This window comes from Rhinoderma darwinii, chromosome 4 (assembly GCF_050947455.1).
Source record: "Rhinoderma darwinii isolate aRhiDar2 chromosome 4, aRhiDar2.hap1, whole genome shotgun sequence".
Lineage (NCBI taxonomy): Eukaryota > Metazoa > Chordata > Amphibia > Anura > Rhinodermatidae > Rhinoderma > Rhinoderma darwinii.
Window position 1 is genome coordinate 19,443,242 of NC_134690.1, and position 19,619 is coordinate 19,462,860.

Below are 19,619 nucleotides of genomic sequence, written 5' to 3' on the forward strand. Positions count from 1 at the left end.
ATAGTGTCACTGGACTCTGGTAGATAGTGTCACTGGACTCTGGTAGATAGTGTCACTGGACTCTGGTAGATAGTGTCACTGGACTCTGGTAGATAGTGTCACTGGACTCTGGTAGATAGTGTCACTGGGCTCTGGTAGATAGTGTCACTGGACTCTGGTAGATAGTGTCACTGGAATCTAGTAGATAGTGTCACTGGACTCTTATAGATAGTGTCACTGGACTCTAGTAGAGAGTGTTACTGGACCCTACTAGATAGTGTTACTGGACCCTACTAGATAGTGTTACTGGACTCATAGATAGTGTCACTGAACTTGTAAAGGATCTGCCAGGCACTACGTCTGGGTATACTCCCAGGATTAATCAGTCGACACCTGAGGCCAGACCTCTGAGACTGACACCTGCTCCCACCAATCAGGGTGGCAGGCTCAGGAGTGGGAGAGCCTATCGCGGCCTGGTCAGTCAGAGTTAGCTCCGCCCCCTGTCCATTTATACCTGCCGTTTTCTCTTCCTCCTTGCTTGTTATTCTTCTTGGATTCCCGGCCCCACTGCTGCCTTGCTCCAGCCTGCTTCTGCCGTGCTTCTGCCTTGCTTCAGTTCCGTTTATCCTGCGTTGCTCTGCCCCTGGCTTGCTTCTGCTCCGTGCTCCCGTTTGTATACTCCACTACTTCCTGATCCTGACTGGCTCATTCACCGCTCCGTTTCCTCGCGGCGTTCCGTAGGCTACTGTATTCCCTTGCGTGTTCCCTGTTTGTACTCCCTTGCACTTAGACAGCGTAGGGACCGCCGCCAAGTTGTACCCCGTCGCCTAGGGCGGGTCGTTGCAAGTAGGCAGGGACAGGGCGGTGGGTAGATTAGGGCTTACTTGTTCCCTTCACCTCCTTCCTGCCATTACATAATAACAAGCCCTTACCTAGTCTACCATTTCTTCTACGCTGACGCTATCATGGACCCCCTTGAGACCCTGACCCAGCAGATGCAGGGCCTCTCCCTACAGGTCCAGGCCCTGGCTCAGAGGGTCAATCAGTCTGACGCTGCCTTTGTAGTACCCCTCACCTCACCTTTAGAACCCAACCTCAAGTTACCTGACCGGTTCTCAGGGGACCGTAAGACTTTTCTCTCCTTCCGGGAGAGTTGCAAACTTTATTTCCGCCTAAGACCTCACTCCTCAGGTTCCGAGAACCAGCGGGTGGGTATCATTATATCCCGACTCCAGGAAGGGCCCCAAGAGTGGGCCTTCTCCTTGGCTCCTGACGCCCCTGAACTTTCCTCCGTTGATCGGTTTTTCTCTGCCCTCGGTCTCATTTACGACGAGACTGACAGGACTGCCTTAGCCGAGAGTCAGCTGGTGACCTTACGTCAGGGTAGGAGACCTGTTGAGGAATACTGTTCTGATTTTAGAAAGTGGTGCGTAGCTTCTCGGTGGAACGACCCGGCCCTAAAGTGCCAGTTTAGGTTAGGATTATCTGACGCCCTGAAGGATCTGCTGGTTAGCTACCCCTCTTCTGACTCCCTAGACCAGGTTATGGCCCTAGCAGTACGACTTGACCGACGTCTCAGGGAACGTCAGCTTGAACGTTTCAATGTTTTCCCCTCTGACTGCCCTGCGATTCCCCCCGAGGTCCCGTCTCCTCGCTCTTCCACGGAGGACTCGGAGGTACCTATGCAACTCGGGGCCTCCATGTCCCCTCGACAACGTAGAGAGTTTCGCAGGAAGAATGGTCTCTGCTTCTATTGTGGGGACGACAAGCATCTACTGAACACCTGTCCCAGGCGCAAGAATAAGCAGCCGGAAAACTTCCGCGCCTAAGTGATCATCGGGGAGGTCACTTGGGCGCACAGGTATTTCCCGTTAATACTAAACGCAATAAGATTTTGCTTCCCTTTCAGGTCTCGTTTGCTGGCCGGTCTGCCACTGGCAGTGCCTTCGTGGATTCGGGCTCATCTGCTAATATCATGTCTGTGGAATTTGCTATGTCTCTAAAAATGCCTTTTATTGATTTACCTTATCCTATCCCGGTAGTGGGTATCGACTCCACTCCTCTTGCTAATGGTTATTTTACTCAGCATACTCCTGTTTTTGAACTCCGTGTTGGCTCCATGCATTTGGAGCAGTGCTCTGTACTGGTGATGCAGGGATTATCGTCCGATCTGGTATTAGGTCTTCCCTGGTTGCAGCTGCATAATCCCACGTTTGATTGGAATACTGGGGATCTCACCAAATGGGGTAGTGATTGCCTGATGTCATGTCTTTCGGTTAACTCTATTTCTCCCCGGGAGGAGGTAAACACGCTTCCTGAGTTTGTTCAGGACTTCGCTGATGTGTTTTCTAAGGAGGCCTCCGAGGTGTTGCCCCCTCATAGAGATTACGATTGCGCCATCGATTTGGTGCCTGGTGCCAAGCTTCCTAAGGGGAGGATATTTAATCTTTCATGTCCTGAACGTAAAGCTATGAGGGAGTATATCCAAGAATGCCTGGCCAAGGGTTTCATTCGCCCCTCGACTTCTCCTGTAGGTGCTGGCTTCTTCTTCGTGGGGAAGAAGGATGGTGGTCTTAGGCCGTGCATTGATTATCGGAACTTGAATAAGGTCACAGTAAGGAACCAGTATCCCCTTCCTTTGATTCCGGATCTTTTTAATCAGGTTCAGGGGGCCCAATGGTTCTCTAAGTTCGATCTACGGGGGGCATATAACCTTATCCGCATCAAAGAGGGGGATGAGTGGAAAACTGCGTTCAACACGCCCGAAGGTCATTTCGAATACTTAGTCATGCCCTTTGGGTTGTGTAATGCCCCTGCCGTCTTCCAGAATTTTATTAATGAAATTCTGAGAGATTACCTGGGTAATTTTCTTGTAGTGTACCTTGATGACATACTGGTGTTTTCCAAGGACTGGTCCTCGCACGTGGAGCATGTCAGGAAGGTCCTCCAGGTCCTTCGGGAAAATAATCTGTTTGCGAAGACCGAAAAATGTGTGTTTGGGGTACAGGAGATACCATTTTTAGGTCAAATCCTCACTCCTCATGAATTCCGCATGGACCCTGCCAAGGTTCAGGCTGTGGCGGAATGGGTCCAACCTGCCTCCCTGAAGGCGCTACAGTGTTTTTTGGGGTTCGCTAACTATTACAGGAGATTTATTGCCAACTTCTCGGTCGTCGCTAAGCCTCTTACGGACCTCACTCGCAAGGGTGCTGATGTCCTCCATTGGCCCCCTGAGGCCGTCCAGGCTTTTGAGACCCTCAAGAAGTGCTTTATCTCGGCCCCCGTGCTGGTTCAGCCCAACCAAAGGGAGCCATTTATTGTGGAGGTTGACGCGTCCGAGGTGGGAGTGGGGGCCGTCTTGTCCCAGGGTACCAGCTCCCTCAACCATCTCCGCCCCTGTGCTTACTTCTCTAGGAAGTTTTCGCCCACGGAGTGTATTGGCAACCGCGAACTTTTAGCCATTAAATGGGCTTTTGAAGAGTGGCGTCACTTCTTGGAGGGGGCCAGACACCAGGTAACGGTCCTTACTGACCACAAGAATCTGGTTTTCCTAGAATCTGCCCGGAGGCTTAATCCTAGACAAGCTCGTTGGGCACTATTCTTTACCAGATTTAATTTCTTGGTTACCTATAGGGCTGGGTCCAAAAATATTAAGGCTGATGCACTGTCACGTAGTTTCATGGCTAATCCTCCTTCTGAGAAGGATCCTGCTTGTATTTTACCCCCTGGTATAATTGTTTCTGCCACTGATTCTGACTTAGCCTCTGACATCGCGGCTGATCAAGGTTCAGCTCCCGGGAACCTCCCTGGGGACAAACTGTTTGTCCCCCTGCAATACCGGCTAAGGGTACTCAGGGAAAACTATGACTGCGCTCTATCTGGTCATCCTGGCATCTTGGGTACCAAACTCCTCATTACCAGAAACTATTGGTGGCCTGGGTTGTCTAAAGACGTTAGGGCTTACGTCGCCGCTTGTGAGGTCTGTGCTAGGTCCAAGACCCCTAGGTCCCGACCTGCGGGCTTACTACGTTCGTTGCCCATTCCCCAGAGACCTTGGACCCATATCTCCATGGATTTTATCACCGATTTGCCTCCATCTCAGGGCAAGTCGGTGGTGTGGGTGGTAGTAAACCGCTTCAGCAAGATGTGCCACTTTGTGCCCCTTAAGAAACTACCTAACGCCAAGACGTTAGCTTCTTTGTTTGTGAAACACATTCTGCGTCTCCATGGGGCCCCAGTCAATATCGTTTCGGACAGAGGGGTACAATTTGTTTCCTTATTTTGGAGAGCTTTTTGTAAAAAGTTGGAGATTGATCTATCCTTCTCCTCTGCCTTCCATCCCGAAACTAATGGCCAAACGGAAAGGACTAACCAATCCCTGGAACAATATTTAAGGTGTTTCATTTCTGACTGTCAATTTGATTGGGTCTCATTCCTTCCCCTCGCCGAATTTTCCCTGAATAACCGGGTCAGTAACTCGTCAGGGGTCTCCCCGTTTTTCTGTAATTTCGAGTTTAATCCTAGGTTCTCCTCCGTTTCCCCTGGTTGTTCCAATAATCCCGAGGTAGAGGACGTTCATCGGGAACTGTGCACAGTCTGGGCCCAGGTTCAGAAGAACCTAGAGGCGTCCCAGAGCGTACAAAAGATTCAGGCTGATTGTAGACGTTCTGCTAACCCCCGGTTTGTCGTCGGGGATCTGGTGTGGTTGTCGTCGAGGAACTTGCGCCTTAAGGTCCCGTCCAGGAAGTTTGCTCCCCGATTTATTGGACCTTATAAGGTCATTGAAGTCCTCAACCCTGTATCCTTCCGTCTGGAGCTGCCCCCATCCTTTCGCATACACGACGTCTTCCATGCCTCCCTCCTGAAACGCTGCTCCCCGTCCTGGTCCCCCTCGAGGAAACCTCCTGTTCCCGTTCTCACCCCTGAGGGGGTGGAATTCGAGGTGGCCAAGATTGTGGACAGTAGGATGATCCAGGGCTCCCTCCAGTACCTGGTCCATTGGAGAGGATACGGGCCGGAGGAGAGGACTTGGGTACCTGCTCGAGATGTTCACGCTGGGGTATTGATCAGGAGGTTCCACCTTCTCTTCCCCACTAAACCGGGTCCTCTTAGTAAGGGTCCGGTGGCCCCTCATAAAAGGGGGAGTACTGTAAAGGATCTGCCAGGCACTACGTCTGGGTATACTCCCAGGATTAATCAGTCGACACCTGAGGCCAGACCTCTGAGGCTGACACCTGCTCCCACCAATGAGGGTGGCAGGCTCAGGAGTGGGAGAGCCTATCGCGGCCTGGTCAGTCAGAGTTAGCTCCGCCCCCTGTCCATTTATACCTGCCGTTTTCTCTTCCTCCTTGCTTGTTATTCTTCTTGGATTCCTGGCCCCACTGCTGCCTTGCTCCAGCCTGCTTCTGCCGTGCTTCTGCCTTGCTTCAGTTCCGTTTATCCTGCGTTGCTCTGCCCCTGGCTTGCTTCTGCTCCGTGCTCCCGTTTGTATACTCCACTACTTCCTGATCCTGACTGGCTCATTCACCGCTCCGTTTCCTCGCGGCGTTCCGTGGGCTACTGTATTCCCTTGCGTGTTCCCTGTTTGTACTCCCTTGCACTTAGACAGCGTAGGGACCGCCGCCAAGTTGTACCCCGTCGCCTAGGGCGGGTCGTTGCAAGTAGGCAGGGACAGGGCGGTGGGTAGATTAGGGCTCACTTGTTCCCTTCACCTCCTTCCTGCCATTACAGAACTAAAGTAGTTACTGTCACTGGACTCTTATAGATAGTATCACTGGACTCTAGTAGATAGTGCGACTGGACTCTAGTAGATAGTGTCACTGGACTCATAGATAGTGTCACTGGACTCATAGATAGTGTCACGGGACTCATAGATAGTGTCACGGGACTCTAGTAGATAGTGTGACTGTAATCTAGAAGATAGTGTCACTGGACTCATAGATAGTGTCACTGGACTCTTATAGATAGTGTCACTGGACTCTAGTAGATAGTGTTACTGAACTCTTATAGAAGGTATCACTGGACTATTATAGAGGGTATCACTGGACTCTAATATATGGTGTCACTGGACTCTACTAGGGGGTTTTGTTATATTCTAGACTTTATAGTAATTGTCACTGTACTCTTAGAGAGTGCCACTGAACACTTAAACAGACTATCAATGGACTTTTATATAGATTGTCCCTGAACTCATAGATAATGTCACTGGACTCCTTTGAGACTAACACTGGAGTTTTATAGAGACTATCGCTGAACTTTTAGGGTATGTTCACACAACCTATTTTCATCAGTTTTTCGGGCCGAAAAAAGTAGGGGGGCTGAATGCCACTAAACATCTGACCATTGATTTCAATGAGAAAAACGGCGTTCCGTTCTTAGGGGGCGTTTGTAATGCGGCGATTGTTAAAAGAAGTGCATGTCATTTCTTGAGCCATTTTTGGAGCAGTTTTTCATTGACTCAATAGAAAAAAAGCTCTAAAAATGGGCGTAAGAAAACGCTAGTTGCTTAAAAAAACGACTGAAAATCAGGGGCTTTTTTCCCTTGAAAACAGCTCCGTATTTACAGCCGTCTTTTGCTAAGCGTGTGAATATAATGTTAGAGAGACTGTTTCTGGACCTACAGAGACTGTCACTAGACTTTTTTAGACTGTCTTAGATTTAACCGAACATCAGGCCCAAGGTCTTCTGCTCTGAGCTGAGATCTGGTGGTGGCAGAGTATTACTATTTATTATATCATGATTTACCTTTTTGTCGAAAGCCACATAAGAAGGGATGAAGCTGGATGATGGGGCCTGCTTCACCTGCCCATAGGTCAGAGTAGGTCTTTTGTTGGCAAGTTCATCTAGTTCCGCTTGTGACAGCTGGTTCACTGTGATTGGATCTCTACCGATCCCTACGGTGGGAAGCACAGGGCGACTGTACCCATTACGATATGTCAGGGTTTGAGAGCGATGGTAAACAGATTTCTGGTAACAGAAAAGAAAGATAAGTAGAATATCACACATGGCACACTCTCTTTCCTGTTGCGAAATGGTGTCCACCAGCCCATTTAGGAAGTATGGCCTGTTTTTTTAGTATTATACATGGCACTCTGTCACACAGGTTATAGTATTATATATTTGGTATATTCTGGGTATGGTATTATATATGGTATATTCTGGGTATAGTATTATACATGGTATATTCTGGGTATAGTATTATATATGGTATATTCTGGGTATAGTATTATATATGGTACATTCTGGGTATAGTATTATATATGGTATATTCTGGGTATAGTATTATACATGGTATATTCTGGGTATAGTATTATACATGGTGCATTCTGGTTATAGTATTATATATGGTACATTCTGGGTATAGTATTATACATGGTATATTCTGGGTATAGTATTATACATGGTATATTCTGGGTATAGTATTATACATGGTACATTCTGGGTATAGTATTATATATGGTACATTCTGGGTATAGTATTATATATGGTATATTCTGGGTATAGTATTATACATAATACATTCTGGGTATAGTATTATACATGGTATATTCTGGGTATAGTATTATATATGGTATATTCTGGGTATAGTATTATATATGGTATATTCTGGGTATAGTATTATATATGGTATATTCTGGGTATAGTATTATATATGGTATATTCTGGGTATAGTATTATATATGGTATATTCTGGGTATAGTATTATACATAATACATTCTGGGTATAGTATTATACATGGTATATTCTGGGTATAGTATTATATATGGTACATTCTGGGTATAGTATTATATATGGTATATTCTGGGTATAGTATTATACATGGTACATTCTGGGTATAGTATTATATATGGTATATTCTGGGTATAGTATTATATATGGTATATTCTGGGTATAGTATTATATATGGTATATTCTGGGTATAGTATTATACATGGTACATTCTGGGTATAGTATTATACATGGTACATTCTGGGTATAGTATTATATATTTGGTATATTCTGGGTATAGTATTATATATGGTATATTCTGGGTATAGTATTATACATGGTACATTCTGGGTATAGTATTATACATGGTACACTCTGGGTATAGTATTATACATGGTACATTCTGGGTATAGTATTATATATGGTATATTCTGGGTATAGTATTATATATGGTATATTCTGGGTATAGTATTATATATGGTATATTCTGGGTATAGTATTATATATTGAATATTCTGGGTATATTATTATACATGGTACATTCTGGGTATAGTATTATACATGGTGCATTCTGGGTATAGTATTATACGTGGTATATTCTGGGTATAGTATTATATATGGTATATTCTGGGTATAGTATTATATATGGTATATTCTGGGTATAGTATTATATATGGTATATTCTGGGTATAGTATTATATATGGTATATTCTGGGTATAGTATTATACATGGTATATTCTGGGTATAGTATTATATATGGTATATTCTGGGTATAGTATTATACATGGTACATTCTGGGTATAGTATTATACATGGTATATTCTGGATATAGTATTATATATGGTATATTCTGGGTATAGTATTATACATGGTATATTCTGGGTATAGTATTATACATGGTATATTCTGGGTATAGTATTATATATGGTATATTCTGGGTATAGTATTATATATGGTACATGCTGGGTATAGTATTATATATGGTATATTCTGGGTATAGTATTATACATGGTATATTCTGGGTATAGTATTATACATGGTATATTCTGGGTATAGTATTATACATGGTACATTCTGGGTATAGTATTATATATGGTATATTCTGGGTATAGTATTATATATGGTATATTCTGGGTATAGTATTATACATGGTATATTCTGGGTATAGTATTATATATGGTATATTCTGGGTATAGTATTATATATGGTATATTCTGGGTATAGTATTATACATGGTATATTCTGGGTATAGTATTATACATGGTATATTCTGGGTATAGTATTATATATGGTATATTCTGGGTATAGTATTATATATGGTACATGCTGGGTATAGTATTATATATGGTATATTCTGGGTATAGTATTATACATGGTATATTCTGGGTATAGTATTATACATGGTATATTCTGGGTATAGTATTATACATGGTACATTCTGGGTATAGTATTATATATGGTATATTCTGGGTATAGTATTATATATGGTATATTCTGGGTATAGTATTATACATGGTATATTCTGGGTATAGTATTATATATGGTATATTCTGGGTATAGTATTATATATGGTACATGCTGGGTATAGTATTATATATGGTATATTCTGGGTATAGTATTATACATGGTATATTCTGGGTATAGTATTATACATGGTACATTCTGGGTATAGTATTATATATGGTATATTCTGTGTATAGTATTATACATGGTATATTCTGGGTATAGTATTATATATGGTATATTCTGGATATAGTATTATACATGGTATATTCTGGGTATAGTATTATATATGGTACATTCTGGGTATAGTATTATATATGGTATATTCTGGGTATAGTATTATACATGGTATATTCTGGGTATAGTATTATATATGGTATATTCTGGGTATAGTATTATATATGGTATATTCTGGGTATAGTATTATATATGGTATATTCTGTGTATAGTATTATACATGGTATATTCTGGGTATAGTATTATATATGGTATATTCTGGGTATAGTATTATACATGGTATATTCTGGGTATAGTATTATACATGGTATATTCTGGGTATAGTATTATATATGGTATATTCTGGGTATAGTATTATACATGGTACATTCTGGGTATAGTATTATACATGGTACATTCTGGGTATAGTATTATACATGGTACATTCTGGGTATAGTATTATACATGGTATATTCTGGGTATAGTATTATACATGGTACATTCTGGGTATAGTATTATACATGGTATATTCTGGGTATAGTATTATACATGGTATATTCTGTGTATAGTATTATACATGGTATATTCTGGGTATAGTATTATATATGGTACATTCTGGGTATAGTATTATATATGGTATATTCTGGGTATAGTATTATATATGGTATATTCTGGGTATAGTATTATACATGGTATATTCTGGGTATAGTATTATACATGGTATATTCTGGGTATAGTATTATATATGGTATATTCTGGGTATAGTATTATACATGGTATATTCTGGGTATAGTATTATACATGGTATATTCTGGGTATAGTATTATACATGGTATATTCTGGGTATAGTATTATACATGGTATATTCTGTGTATAGTATTATACATGGTATATTCTGGGTATAGTATTATACATGGTATATTCTGGGTATAGTATTATATATGGTACATTCTGGGTATAGTATTATATATGGTACATTCTGGGTATAGTATTATATATGGTATATTCTGGGTATAGTATTATATATGGTACATTCTGGGTATAGTATTATACATGGTACATGCTGGGTATAGTATTATACATGGTATATTCTGGGTATAGTATTATATATGGTATATTCTGGGTATAGTATTATACATGGTATATTCTGGGTATAGTATTATACATGGTATATTCTGGGTATAGTATTATATATGGTACATGCTGGGTATAGTATTATACATGGTATATTCTGGGTATAGTATTATACATGGTACATTCTGGGTATAGTATTATATATGGTATATTCTGGGTATAGTATTATACATGGTACATTCTGGGTATAGTATTATATATGGTATATTCTGGGTATAGTATTATACATGGTATATTCTGGGTATAGTATTATACATGGTATATTCTGGGTATAGTATTATACATGGTATATTCTGGGTATAGTATTATATATGGTACATTCTGGGTATAGTATTATATATGGTATATTCTGGGTATAGTATTATATATGGTACATTCTGGGTATAGTATTATACATGGTACATGCTGGGTATAGTATTATACATGGTATATTCTGGGTATAGTATTATATATGGTATATTCTGGGTATAGTATTATACATGGTATATTCTGGGTATAGTATTATACATGGTACATTCTGGGTATAGTATTATACATGGTATATTCTGGGTATAGTATTATACATGGTATATTCTGGGTATAGTATTATACATGGTATATTCTGGGTATAGTATTATACATGGTATATTCTGGGTATAGTATTATATATGGTATATTCTGGGTATAGTATTATATATGGTATATTCTGGGTATAGTATTATATATGGTATATTCTGGGTATAGTATTATAGATGGTACATTCTGGGTATAGTATTTTATATGGTATATTCTGGGTATAGTATTATACATGGTATATTCTGGGTATAGTATTATACATGGTATATTCAGGGTATAGTATTATATATGGTACATTCTGGGTATAGTATTATATATGGTACATTCTGGGTATAGTATTATATATGGTATATTCTGTGTATAGTATTATACATGGTATATTCTGGGTATAGTATTATATATGGTACATTCTGGGTATAGTATTATACATGGTACATTCTGGGTATAGTATTATACATGTTATATTCTGGGTATAGTATTATATATGGTATATTCTGGGTATAGTATTATACATGGTATATTCTGGGTATTGTATTATACATGGTACATTCTGGGTATAGTATTATACATGGTATATTCTGGGTATAGTATTATATATGGTATATTCTGTGTATAGTATTATACATGGTATATTCTGGGTATAGTATTATACATGGTATATTCTGGGTATAGTATTATATATGGTATATTCTGGGTATAGTATTATACATGGTACATTCTGGGTATAGTATTATATATGGTATATTCTTGGTATAGTATTATATATGGTATATTCTGGGTATAGTATTATATATGGTATATTCTGGGTATAGTATTATATATGGTATATTCTGGGTATAGTATTATATATGGTATATTCTGGGTATAGTATTATACATGGTATATTCTGGGTATAGTATTATACATGGTATATTCTGGGTATAGTATTATACATGGTACATTCTGGGTATACTATTATATATGGTATATTCTGGGTATAGTATTATATATGGTATATTCTGGGTATAGTATTATATATGGTATATTCTGGGTATAGTATTATATATGGTATATTCTGGGTATAGTATTATATATGGTATATTCTGGGTATAGTATTATATATGGTATATTCTGGGTATAGTATTATACATGGTATATTCTGGGTATAGTATTATACATGGTATATTCTGGGTATAGTATTATACATGGTATATTCTGGGTATAGTATTATACATGGTACATTCTGGGTATAGTATTATATATGGTATATTCTGGGTATAGTATTATATATGGTATATTCTGGGTATAGTATTATATATGGTATATTCTGGGTATAGTATTATATATGGTATATTCTGGGTATAGTATTATATATGGTATATTCTGGGTATAGTATTATACATGGTACATTCTGGGTATAGTATTATATATGGTATATTCTGGGTATAGTATTATACATGGTATATTCTGGGTATAGTATTATACATGGTATATTCTGGGTATAGTATTATATATGGTATATTCTGGGTATAGTATTATATATGGTATATTCTGGGTATAGTATTATATATGGTATATTCTGGGTATAGTATTATACATGGTACATTCTGGGTATAGTATTTTATATGGTATATTCTGGGTATAGTATTATACATGGTATATTCTGGGTATAGTATTATACATGGTATATTCAGGGTATAGTATTATATATGGTACATTCTGGGTATAGTATTATATATGGTACATTCTGGGTATAGTATTATATATGGTATATTCTGTGTATAGTATTATACATGGTATATTCTGGGTATAGTATTATATATGGTACATTCTGGGTATAGTATTATACATGGTACATTCTGGGTATAGTATTAAACATGTTATATTCTGGGTATAGTATTATATATGGTATATTCTGGGTATAGTATTATACATGGTATATTCTGGGTATAGTATTATACATGGTACATTCTGGGTATAGTATTATACATGGTATATTCTGGGTATAGTATTATATATGGTATATTCTGTGTATAGTATTATACATGGTATATTCTGGGTATAGTATTATACATGGTATATTCTGGGTATAGTATTATATATGGTATATTCTGGGTATAGCATTATACATGGTACATTCTGGGTATAGTATTATATATGGTATATTCTTGGTATAGTATTATATATGGTATATTCTGGGTATAGTATTATATATGGTATATTCTGGGTATAGTATTATATATGGTATATTCTGGGTATAGTATTATATATGGTATATTCTGGGTATAGTATTATACATGGTATATTCTGGGTATAGTATTATACATGGTATATTCTGGGTATAGTATTATACATGGTACATTCTGGGTATAGTATTATATATGGTATATTCTGGGTATAGTATTATATATGGTATATTCTGGGTATAGTATTATATATGGTATATTCTGGGTATAGTATTATATATGGTATATTCTGGGTATAGTATTATATATGGTATATTCTGGGTATAGTATTATATATGGTATATTCTGGGTATAGTATTATACATGGTATATTCTGGGTATAGTATTATACATGGTATATTCTGGGTATAGTATTATATATGGTATATTCTGGGTATAGTATTATACATGGTATATTCTGGGTATAGTATTATATATGGTATATTCTGGGTATAGTATTATACATGGTATATTCTGGGTATAGTATTATACATGGTATATTCTGGGTATAGTATTATACATGGTATATTCTGGGTATAGTATTATACATGGTATATTCTGGGTATTGTATTATATATGGTACATTCTGGGTATAGTATTATACATGGTATATTCTGGGTATAGTATTATATATGGTATATTCTGGGTATAGTATTATACATGGTACATTCTGGGTATAGTATTATACATGGTATATTCTGGGTATAGTATTATATATGGTATATTCTGGGTATAGTATTATACATGGTATATTCTGGGTATAGTATTATACATGGTATATTCTGGGTATATTATTATACATGGTATATTCTGGGTATAGTATTATATATGGTACATTCTGGGTATAGTATTATATATGGTACATTCTGGGTATAGTATTATACATGGTACATTCTGGGTATAGTATTATACATGGTATATTCTGGGTATAGTATTATACATGGTACATTCTGGGTATAGTATTATACATGGTATATTCTGGGTATAGTATTATACATGGTATATTCTGGGTATAGTATTATATATGGTATATTCTGGGTATAGTATTATATATGGTATATTCTGGGTATAGTATTATATATGGTACATTCTGGGTATAGTATTATATATGGTACATTCTGGGTATAGTATTATATATGGTATATTCTGGGTATAGTATTATATATGGTATATTCTGGGTATAGTATTATATATGGTACATTCTGGGTATAGTATTATATATGGTATATTCTGGGTATAGTATTATACATGGTATATTCTGGGTATAGTATTATACATGGTATATTCTGGATATAGTATTATACATGGTATATTCTGGATATAGTATTATACATGGTACATTCTGGGTATAGTATTATATATGGTATATTCTGGGTATAGTATTATATATGGTATATTCTGGGTATAGTATTATATATGGTATATTCTGGGTATAGTATTATACATGGTATATTCTGGGTATAGTATTATATATGGTATATTCTGGGTATAGTATTATATATGGTATATTCTGGGTATAGTATTATATATGGTATATTCTGGGTATAGTATTATATATGGTACATTCTGGGTATAGTATTATACATGGTATATTCTGGGTATAGTATTATACATGGTATATTCTGGGTATAGTATTATATATGGTATATTCTGGGTATAGTATTATATATGGTATATTCTGGGTATAGTATTATATATGGTATATTCTGGGTATAGTATTATATATGGTATATTCTGGGTATAGTATTATACATGGTATATTCTGGGTATAGTATTATATATGGTATATTCTGGGTATAGTATTATATATGGTATATTCTGGGTATAGTATTATATATGGTATATTCTGGGTATAGTATTATATATGGTATATTCTGGGTATAGTATTATATATGGTATATTCTGGGTATAGTATTATACATGGTATATTCTGGGCATAGTATTATACATGGTATATTCTGGATATAGTATTATATATGGTACATTCTGGGTATAGTATTATATATGGTACATTCTGGGTATAGTATTATATATGGTACATTCTGGGTATAGTATTATATATGGTATATTCTGGGTATAGTATTATATATGGTATATTCTGGGTATAGTATTATATATGGTATATTCTGGGTATAGTATTATATATGGTACATTCTGGGTATAGTATTATATATGGTATATTCTGGGTATAGTATTATACATGGTATATTCTGGGTATAGTATTATATATGGTATATTCTGGGTATAGTATTATATATGGTATATTCTGGGTATAGTATTATATATGGTATATTCTGGGTATAGTATTATATATGGTATATTCTGGGTATAGTATTATATATGGTACATTCTGGGTATAGTATTATATATGGTATATTCTGGGTATAGTATTGTACATGGTATATTCTGGGTATAGTATTATATATGGTTTATTCTGGGTATAGTATTATACATGGTATATTCTGGGTATAGTATTATATATGGTATATTCTGGGTATAGTATTATACATGGTATATTCTGGGTATAGTATTATACATGGTATATTCTGGGTATAGTATTATATATGGTATATTCTGGGTATAGTATTATACATGGTATATTCTGGGTATAGTATTATACATGGTATATTCTGGGTATAGTATTATATATGGTACATTCTGGGTATAGTATTATACATGGTATATTCTGGGTATAGTATTATACATGGTACATTCTGGGTATAGTATTATATATGGTATATTCTGGGTATAGTATTATACATGGTATATTCTGGGTATAGTATTATACATGGTATATTCTGGGTATAGTATTATATATGGTATATTCTGGGTATAGTATTATACATGGTATATTCTGGGTATAGTATTATACATGGTATATTCTGGGTATAGTATTATATATGGTACATTCTGGGTATAGTATTATATATGGTACATTCTGGGTATAGTATTATATATGGTATATTCTGGGTATAGTATTATACATGGTATATTCTGGGTATAGTATTATATATGGTACATTCTGGGTATAGTATTATACATGGTATATTCTGGGTATAGTATTATACATGGTACATTCTGGGTATAGTATTATATATGGTACATTCTGTGTATAGTATTATACATGGTATATTCTGGGTATAGTATTATATATGGTACATTCTGGGTATAGTATTATATATGGTACATTCTGGGTATAGTATTATACATGGTATATTCTGGGTATAGTATTATATATGGTATATTCTGGGTATAGTATTATATATGGTATATTCTGGATATAGTATTATACATGGTATATTCTGGGTATAGTATTATACATGGTATATTCTGGGTATAGTATTATATATGGTATATTCTGGGTATAGTATTATATATGGTACATTCTGGGTATAGTATTATACATGGTACATTCTGGGTATAGTATTATACATGGTATATTCTGGGTATAGTATTATACATGGTACATTCTGGGTATAGTATTATACATGGTACATTCTGGGTATAGTATTATATATGGTATATTCTGGGTATAGTATTATATATGGTACATTCTGGGTATAGTATTATATATGGTATATTCTGGGTATAGTATTGCACATGGTATATTCTGGGTATTGTATTATATATGGTATATTCTGGGTATAGTATTATATATGGTACATTCTGGGTATAGTATTATACATGGTACATTCTGGGTATAGTATTATACATGGTACATTCTGGGTATAGTATTATATATGGTATATTCTGGGTATAGTATTATATATGGTACATTCTGGGTATAGTATTATACATGGTACATTCTGGGTATAGTATTATACATGGTATATTCTGGGTATAGTATTATATATGGTACATTCTGGGTATATTATTATACATGGTACATTCTGGGTATAGTATTATATATGGTATATTCTGGGTATAGTATTGCACATGGTATATTCTGGGTATAGTATTATCCATGGTACATTCTGGGTATAGTATTATATATGGTACATTCTGGGTAGCTCTAGTTGTCCTATACTTATCGTCGCCATTATTCGCACGTACGGTTGGCGCTGATGTTGCCTGTGAATATTTTTGTACCGTATTCGTGAAGTTGCAATATTGCCGCATGTTTGTAACTCGTTATTATTAACTGCAAAATACGGCGCGCTCATATAATAAAACTGATCTTGTTATACAAATGAGACCAATAATAAATGACCCTCAATGCGTCGCGCTAAAACCTAAAAACGCTGAAGCATGTGACCGACGCCGTCATCATGAACGTTTTGCGACTTTTTCCTTCACCCTCAACAAATCCTTAGATGATTTCACGTAATGCGACATTGTTATTCTCGTGATTCCGCATATTTTTATGGGGGAAATCGGCGCTTTGAACATCGAGGACCAGTCGCCTCATGTACGTGAGTGCGCGCTGTAATTCGCGTCATGACGAATATGGCGCATAGACCGTCCATACTGGCGTCAGCACGGATACACCTTCCCTCCATTGTTTGCGCTCTTGGTACTTACGGTCGGATCTCGGTAGGTGTTCCCGGGCAGGAATGGCAGCCCATGTACAGGATGAGAGGACATGATGTCTGCCGGGTCTCTCCAGCGTCTCCCAGGATGTCTCTTTCCTTTCCAGTCTATGGGCCTGGCTGTCTCTCTGCAGCTTTTTCTGTTGCCGGGCAACGGTCACGACTCTGGTCTCTATAGTAACAGTAAACACTATTTGGTGGCTACGCCCCCAGGTCACCTGACTCCATCGGCTTCTTTGTACTGCGTGTGACCCCGGGACTCCTGTATACACTCTGCATAGTATTCCCGTATACCGCCCCGTTCAATTCAAATTAAGGAGCTGTACTGTATTCACACAGAGCATTTTGCTGCATTTTTGTGCTTTTTCGTGCCATTTTTATAGGTGTTTTTTATGCGTATTTTATGCGGCCAGATGTTACATTAAAGTTTATGGTAATATATAAAAAACACTACACACTGCATTTTGGTTTGTGGCGTTTTTAGGGGGAATTCACACTGAGTTTTTTGGCACTTTTTTTGACGTGGAAATCGCGTTGGAAACCGCACCAAAAATGTCTTAAAACGCCTCCCATTCATTTCAATGGGAGGCGTTTTTTCCCGCGAGCGGTTTTTAGAAGCGACATGCCCTGTCTTCGGGCGTTTCCATCTCTGACCTTCCATTGACATCAATGGGAGGCAGAGAAAGCGTGTTTCGCTGCGTGTTTTTGGATGCAGTTTTAAATTGCCAGAAAAAAATCTGTGTGTGAAGGAGGTCTTAGTAAAAAAATTAAAAAACACTTATTGGTCACCCATCTTTCCCAGAGTCCTGAATGGCAAAATGTCTAGTTATATGTCTAGGCGCAATTAGTGTCAGTATCCAGCTGCGACGGAGGCTCAGATATGAACAGAACCTTACCATTTAGGACATCCAGCTTTCCCAGAGCCCTGAATGGCAAATCTGTCTAGTGTTGAATCTCTTGCTATATACCTAGGTAAAATTGCCATTCAGGAGACCCAGCTTTCCTAAACACCCGAAGGGCAAAATATCTATTTACCCAGTGATCCTTCCCCTGCTGTATTACTAGAAATGATCATTCACAAGACCCAGCTTTCCAAGCATCCTTAATGGCATAGCATCTCTGCTGTATAACTAGATTAAATTACTATTCAGGAGACCCGACTTTCTCAGATGCCTGAATGGAAAATCTGTCTAATTATGCCGTCATACATCTCTTGTATACAGAGACAGATGACATTTTGCATACCCAGCTTTTCTAGAGTCCTGAATGGAAAGTCTGCCTAGCTATGCAGTGTTGCATAGACATAATTGCTATTTAGTAGCTTGGAAAAGCAGGGTGACAATCCCTGTGAGGTGGTGGCCACACTGGTAGTCACCCAGCTTTCCCAGAAATAGGTATAACTGTATTTTCCTCCCATAGAGGCAGGGTAAGCGACTGCTATGGGGCCCGTGGCGGGTGGGGGACACACTGAGCTGCTTCCCCTGCTTGCCATGACACTGTCGTAGTGACTACCAGCAGCCACCACTAGGGGGAGCTCACTGCATGCAGATTTATTCAGTACCCATTGAGTTTACTACTAGCGGCAAAACTTGGTATGCATTGAGCTCCCCCTAGTGGTGACTGCAGGCAGTCAGAAATATATTGTTTAGCAAGTCAGAACAGCAGAGCCCCCTATATACAGATATATTATGAGGTCAATCAGCACAGAACTTTGTAGGAACGGTGGGCATTAACTTTAATAAATGTGTAGTGCTCTGAGGGTGGGGGGGATCATTCTGAGTTTTGCTATG

At 37.7% G+C, this 19,619-nt stretch overlaps 1 protein-coding gene across 3 annotated transcripts in view; it reads right to left on the reverse strand.

Moving 5' to 3' along the window:
* The window catches only part of EFHC1 (EF-hand domain containing 1), a 40,782-nt gene extending 22,765 nt beyond the window's left edge, over nucleotides 1–18,017 (reverse strand). The window contains exons 1-2 of one of the 3 annotated variants that reach the window (XR_012883053.1): nucleotides 17,822–18,017; nucleotides 6,724–6,945 (exon numbers count right to left, since the gene is read on the reverse strand). Coding sequence is in view for 2 of the 3 variants with exons in the window: in XM_075860890.1 (XP_075717005.1) it covers nucleotides 6,724–6,945; nucleotides 17,822–17,884 (285 nt within the window). In the remaining variant the exon portion in view is untranslated. The remainder of the gene's footprint in view (nucleotides 1–6,723; nucleotides 6,946–17,821) is intronic. The other 2 variants (XM_075860890.1, XM_075860889.1) reach the window with 2 other exon arrangements.
* Nucleotides 18,018–19,619: the final 1,602 nt, after the last annotated feature.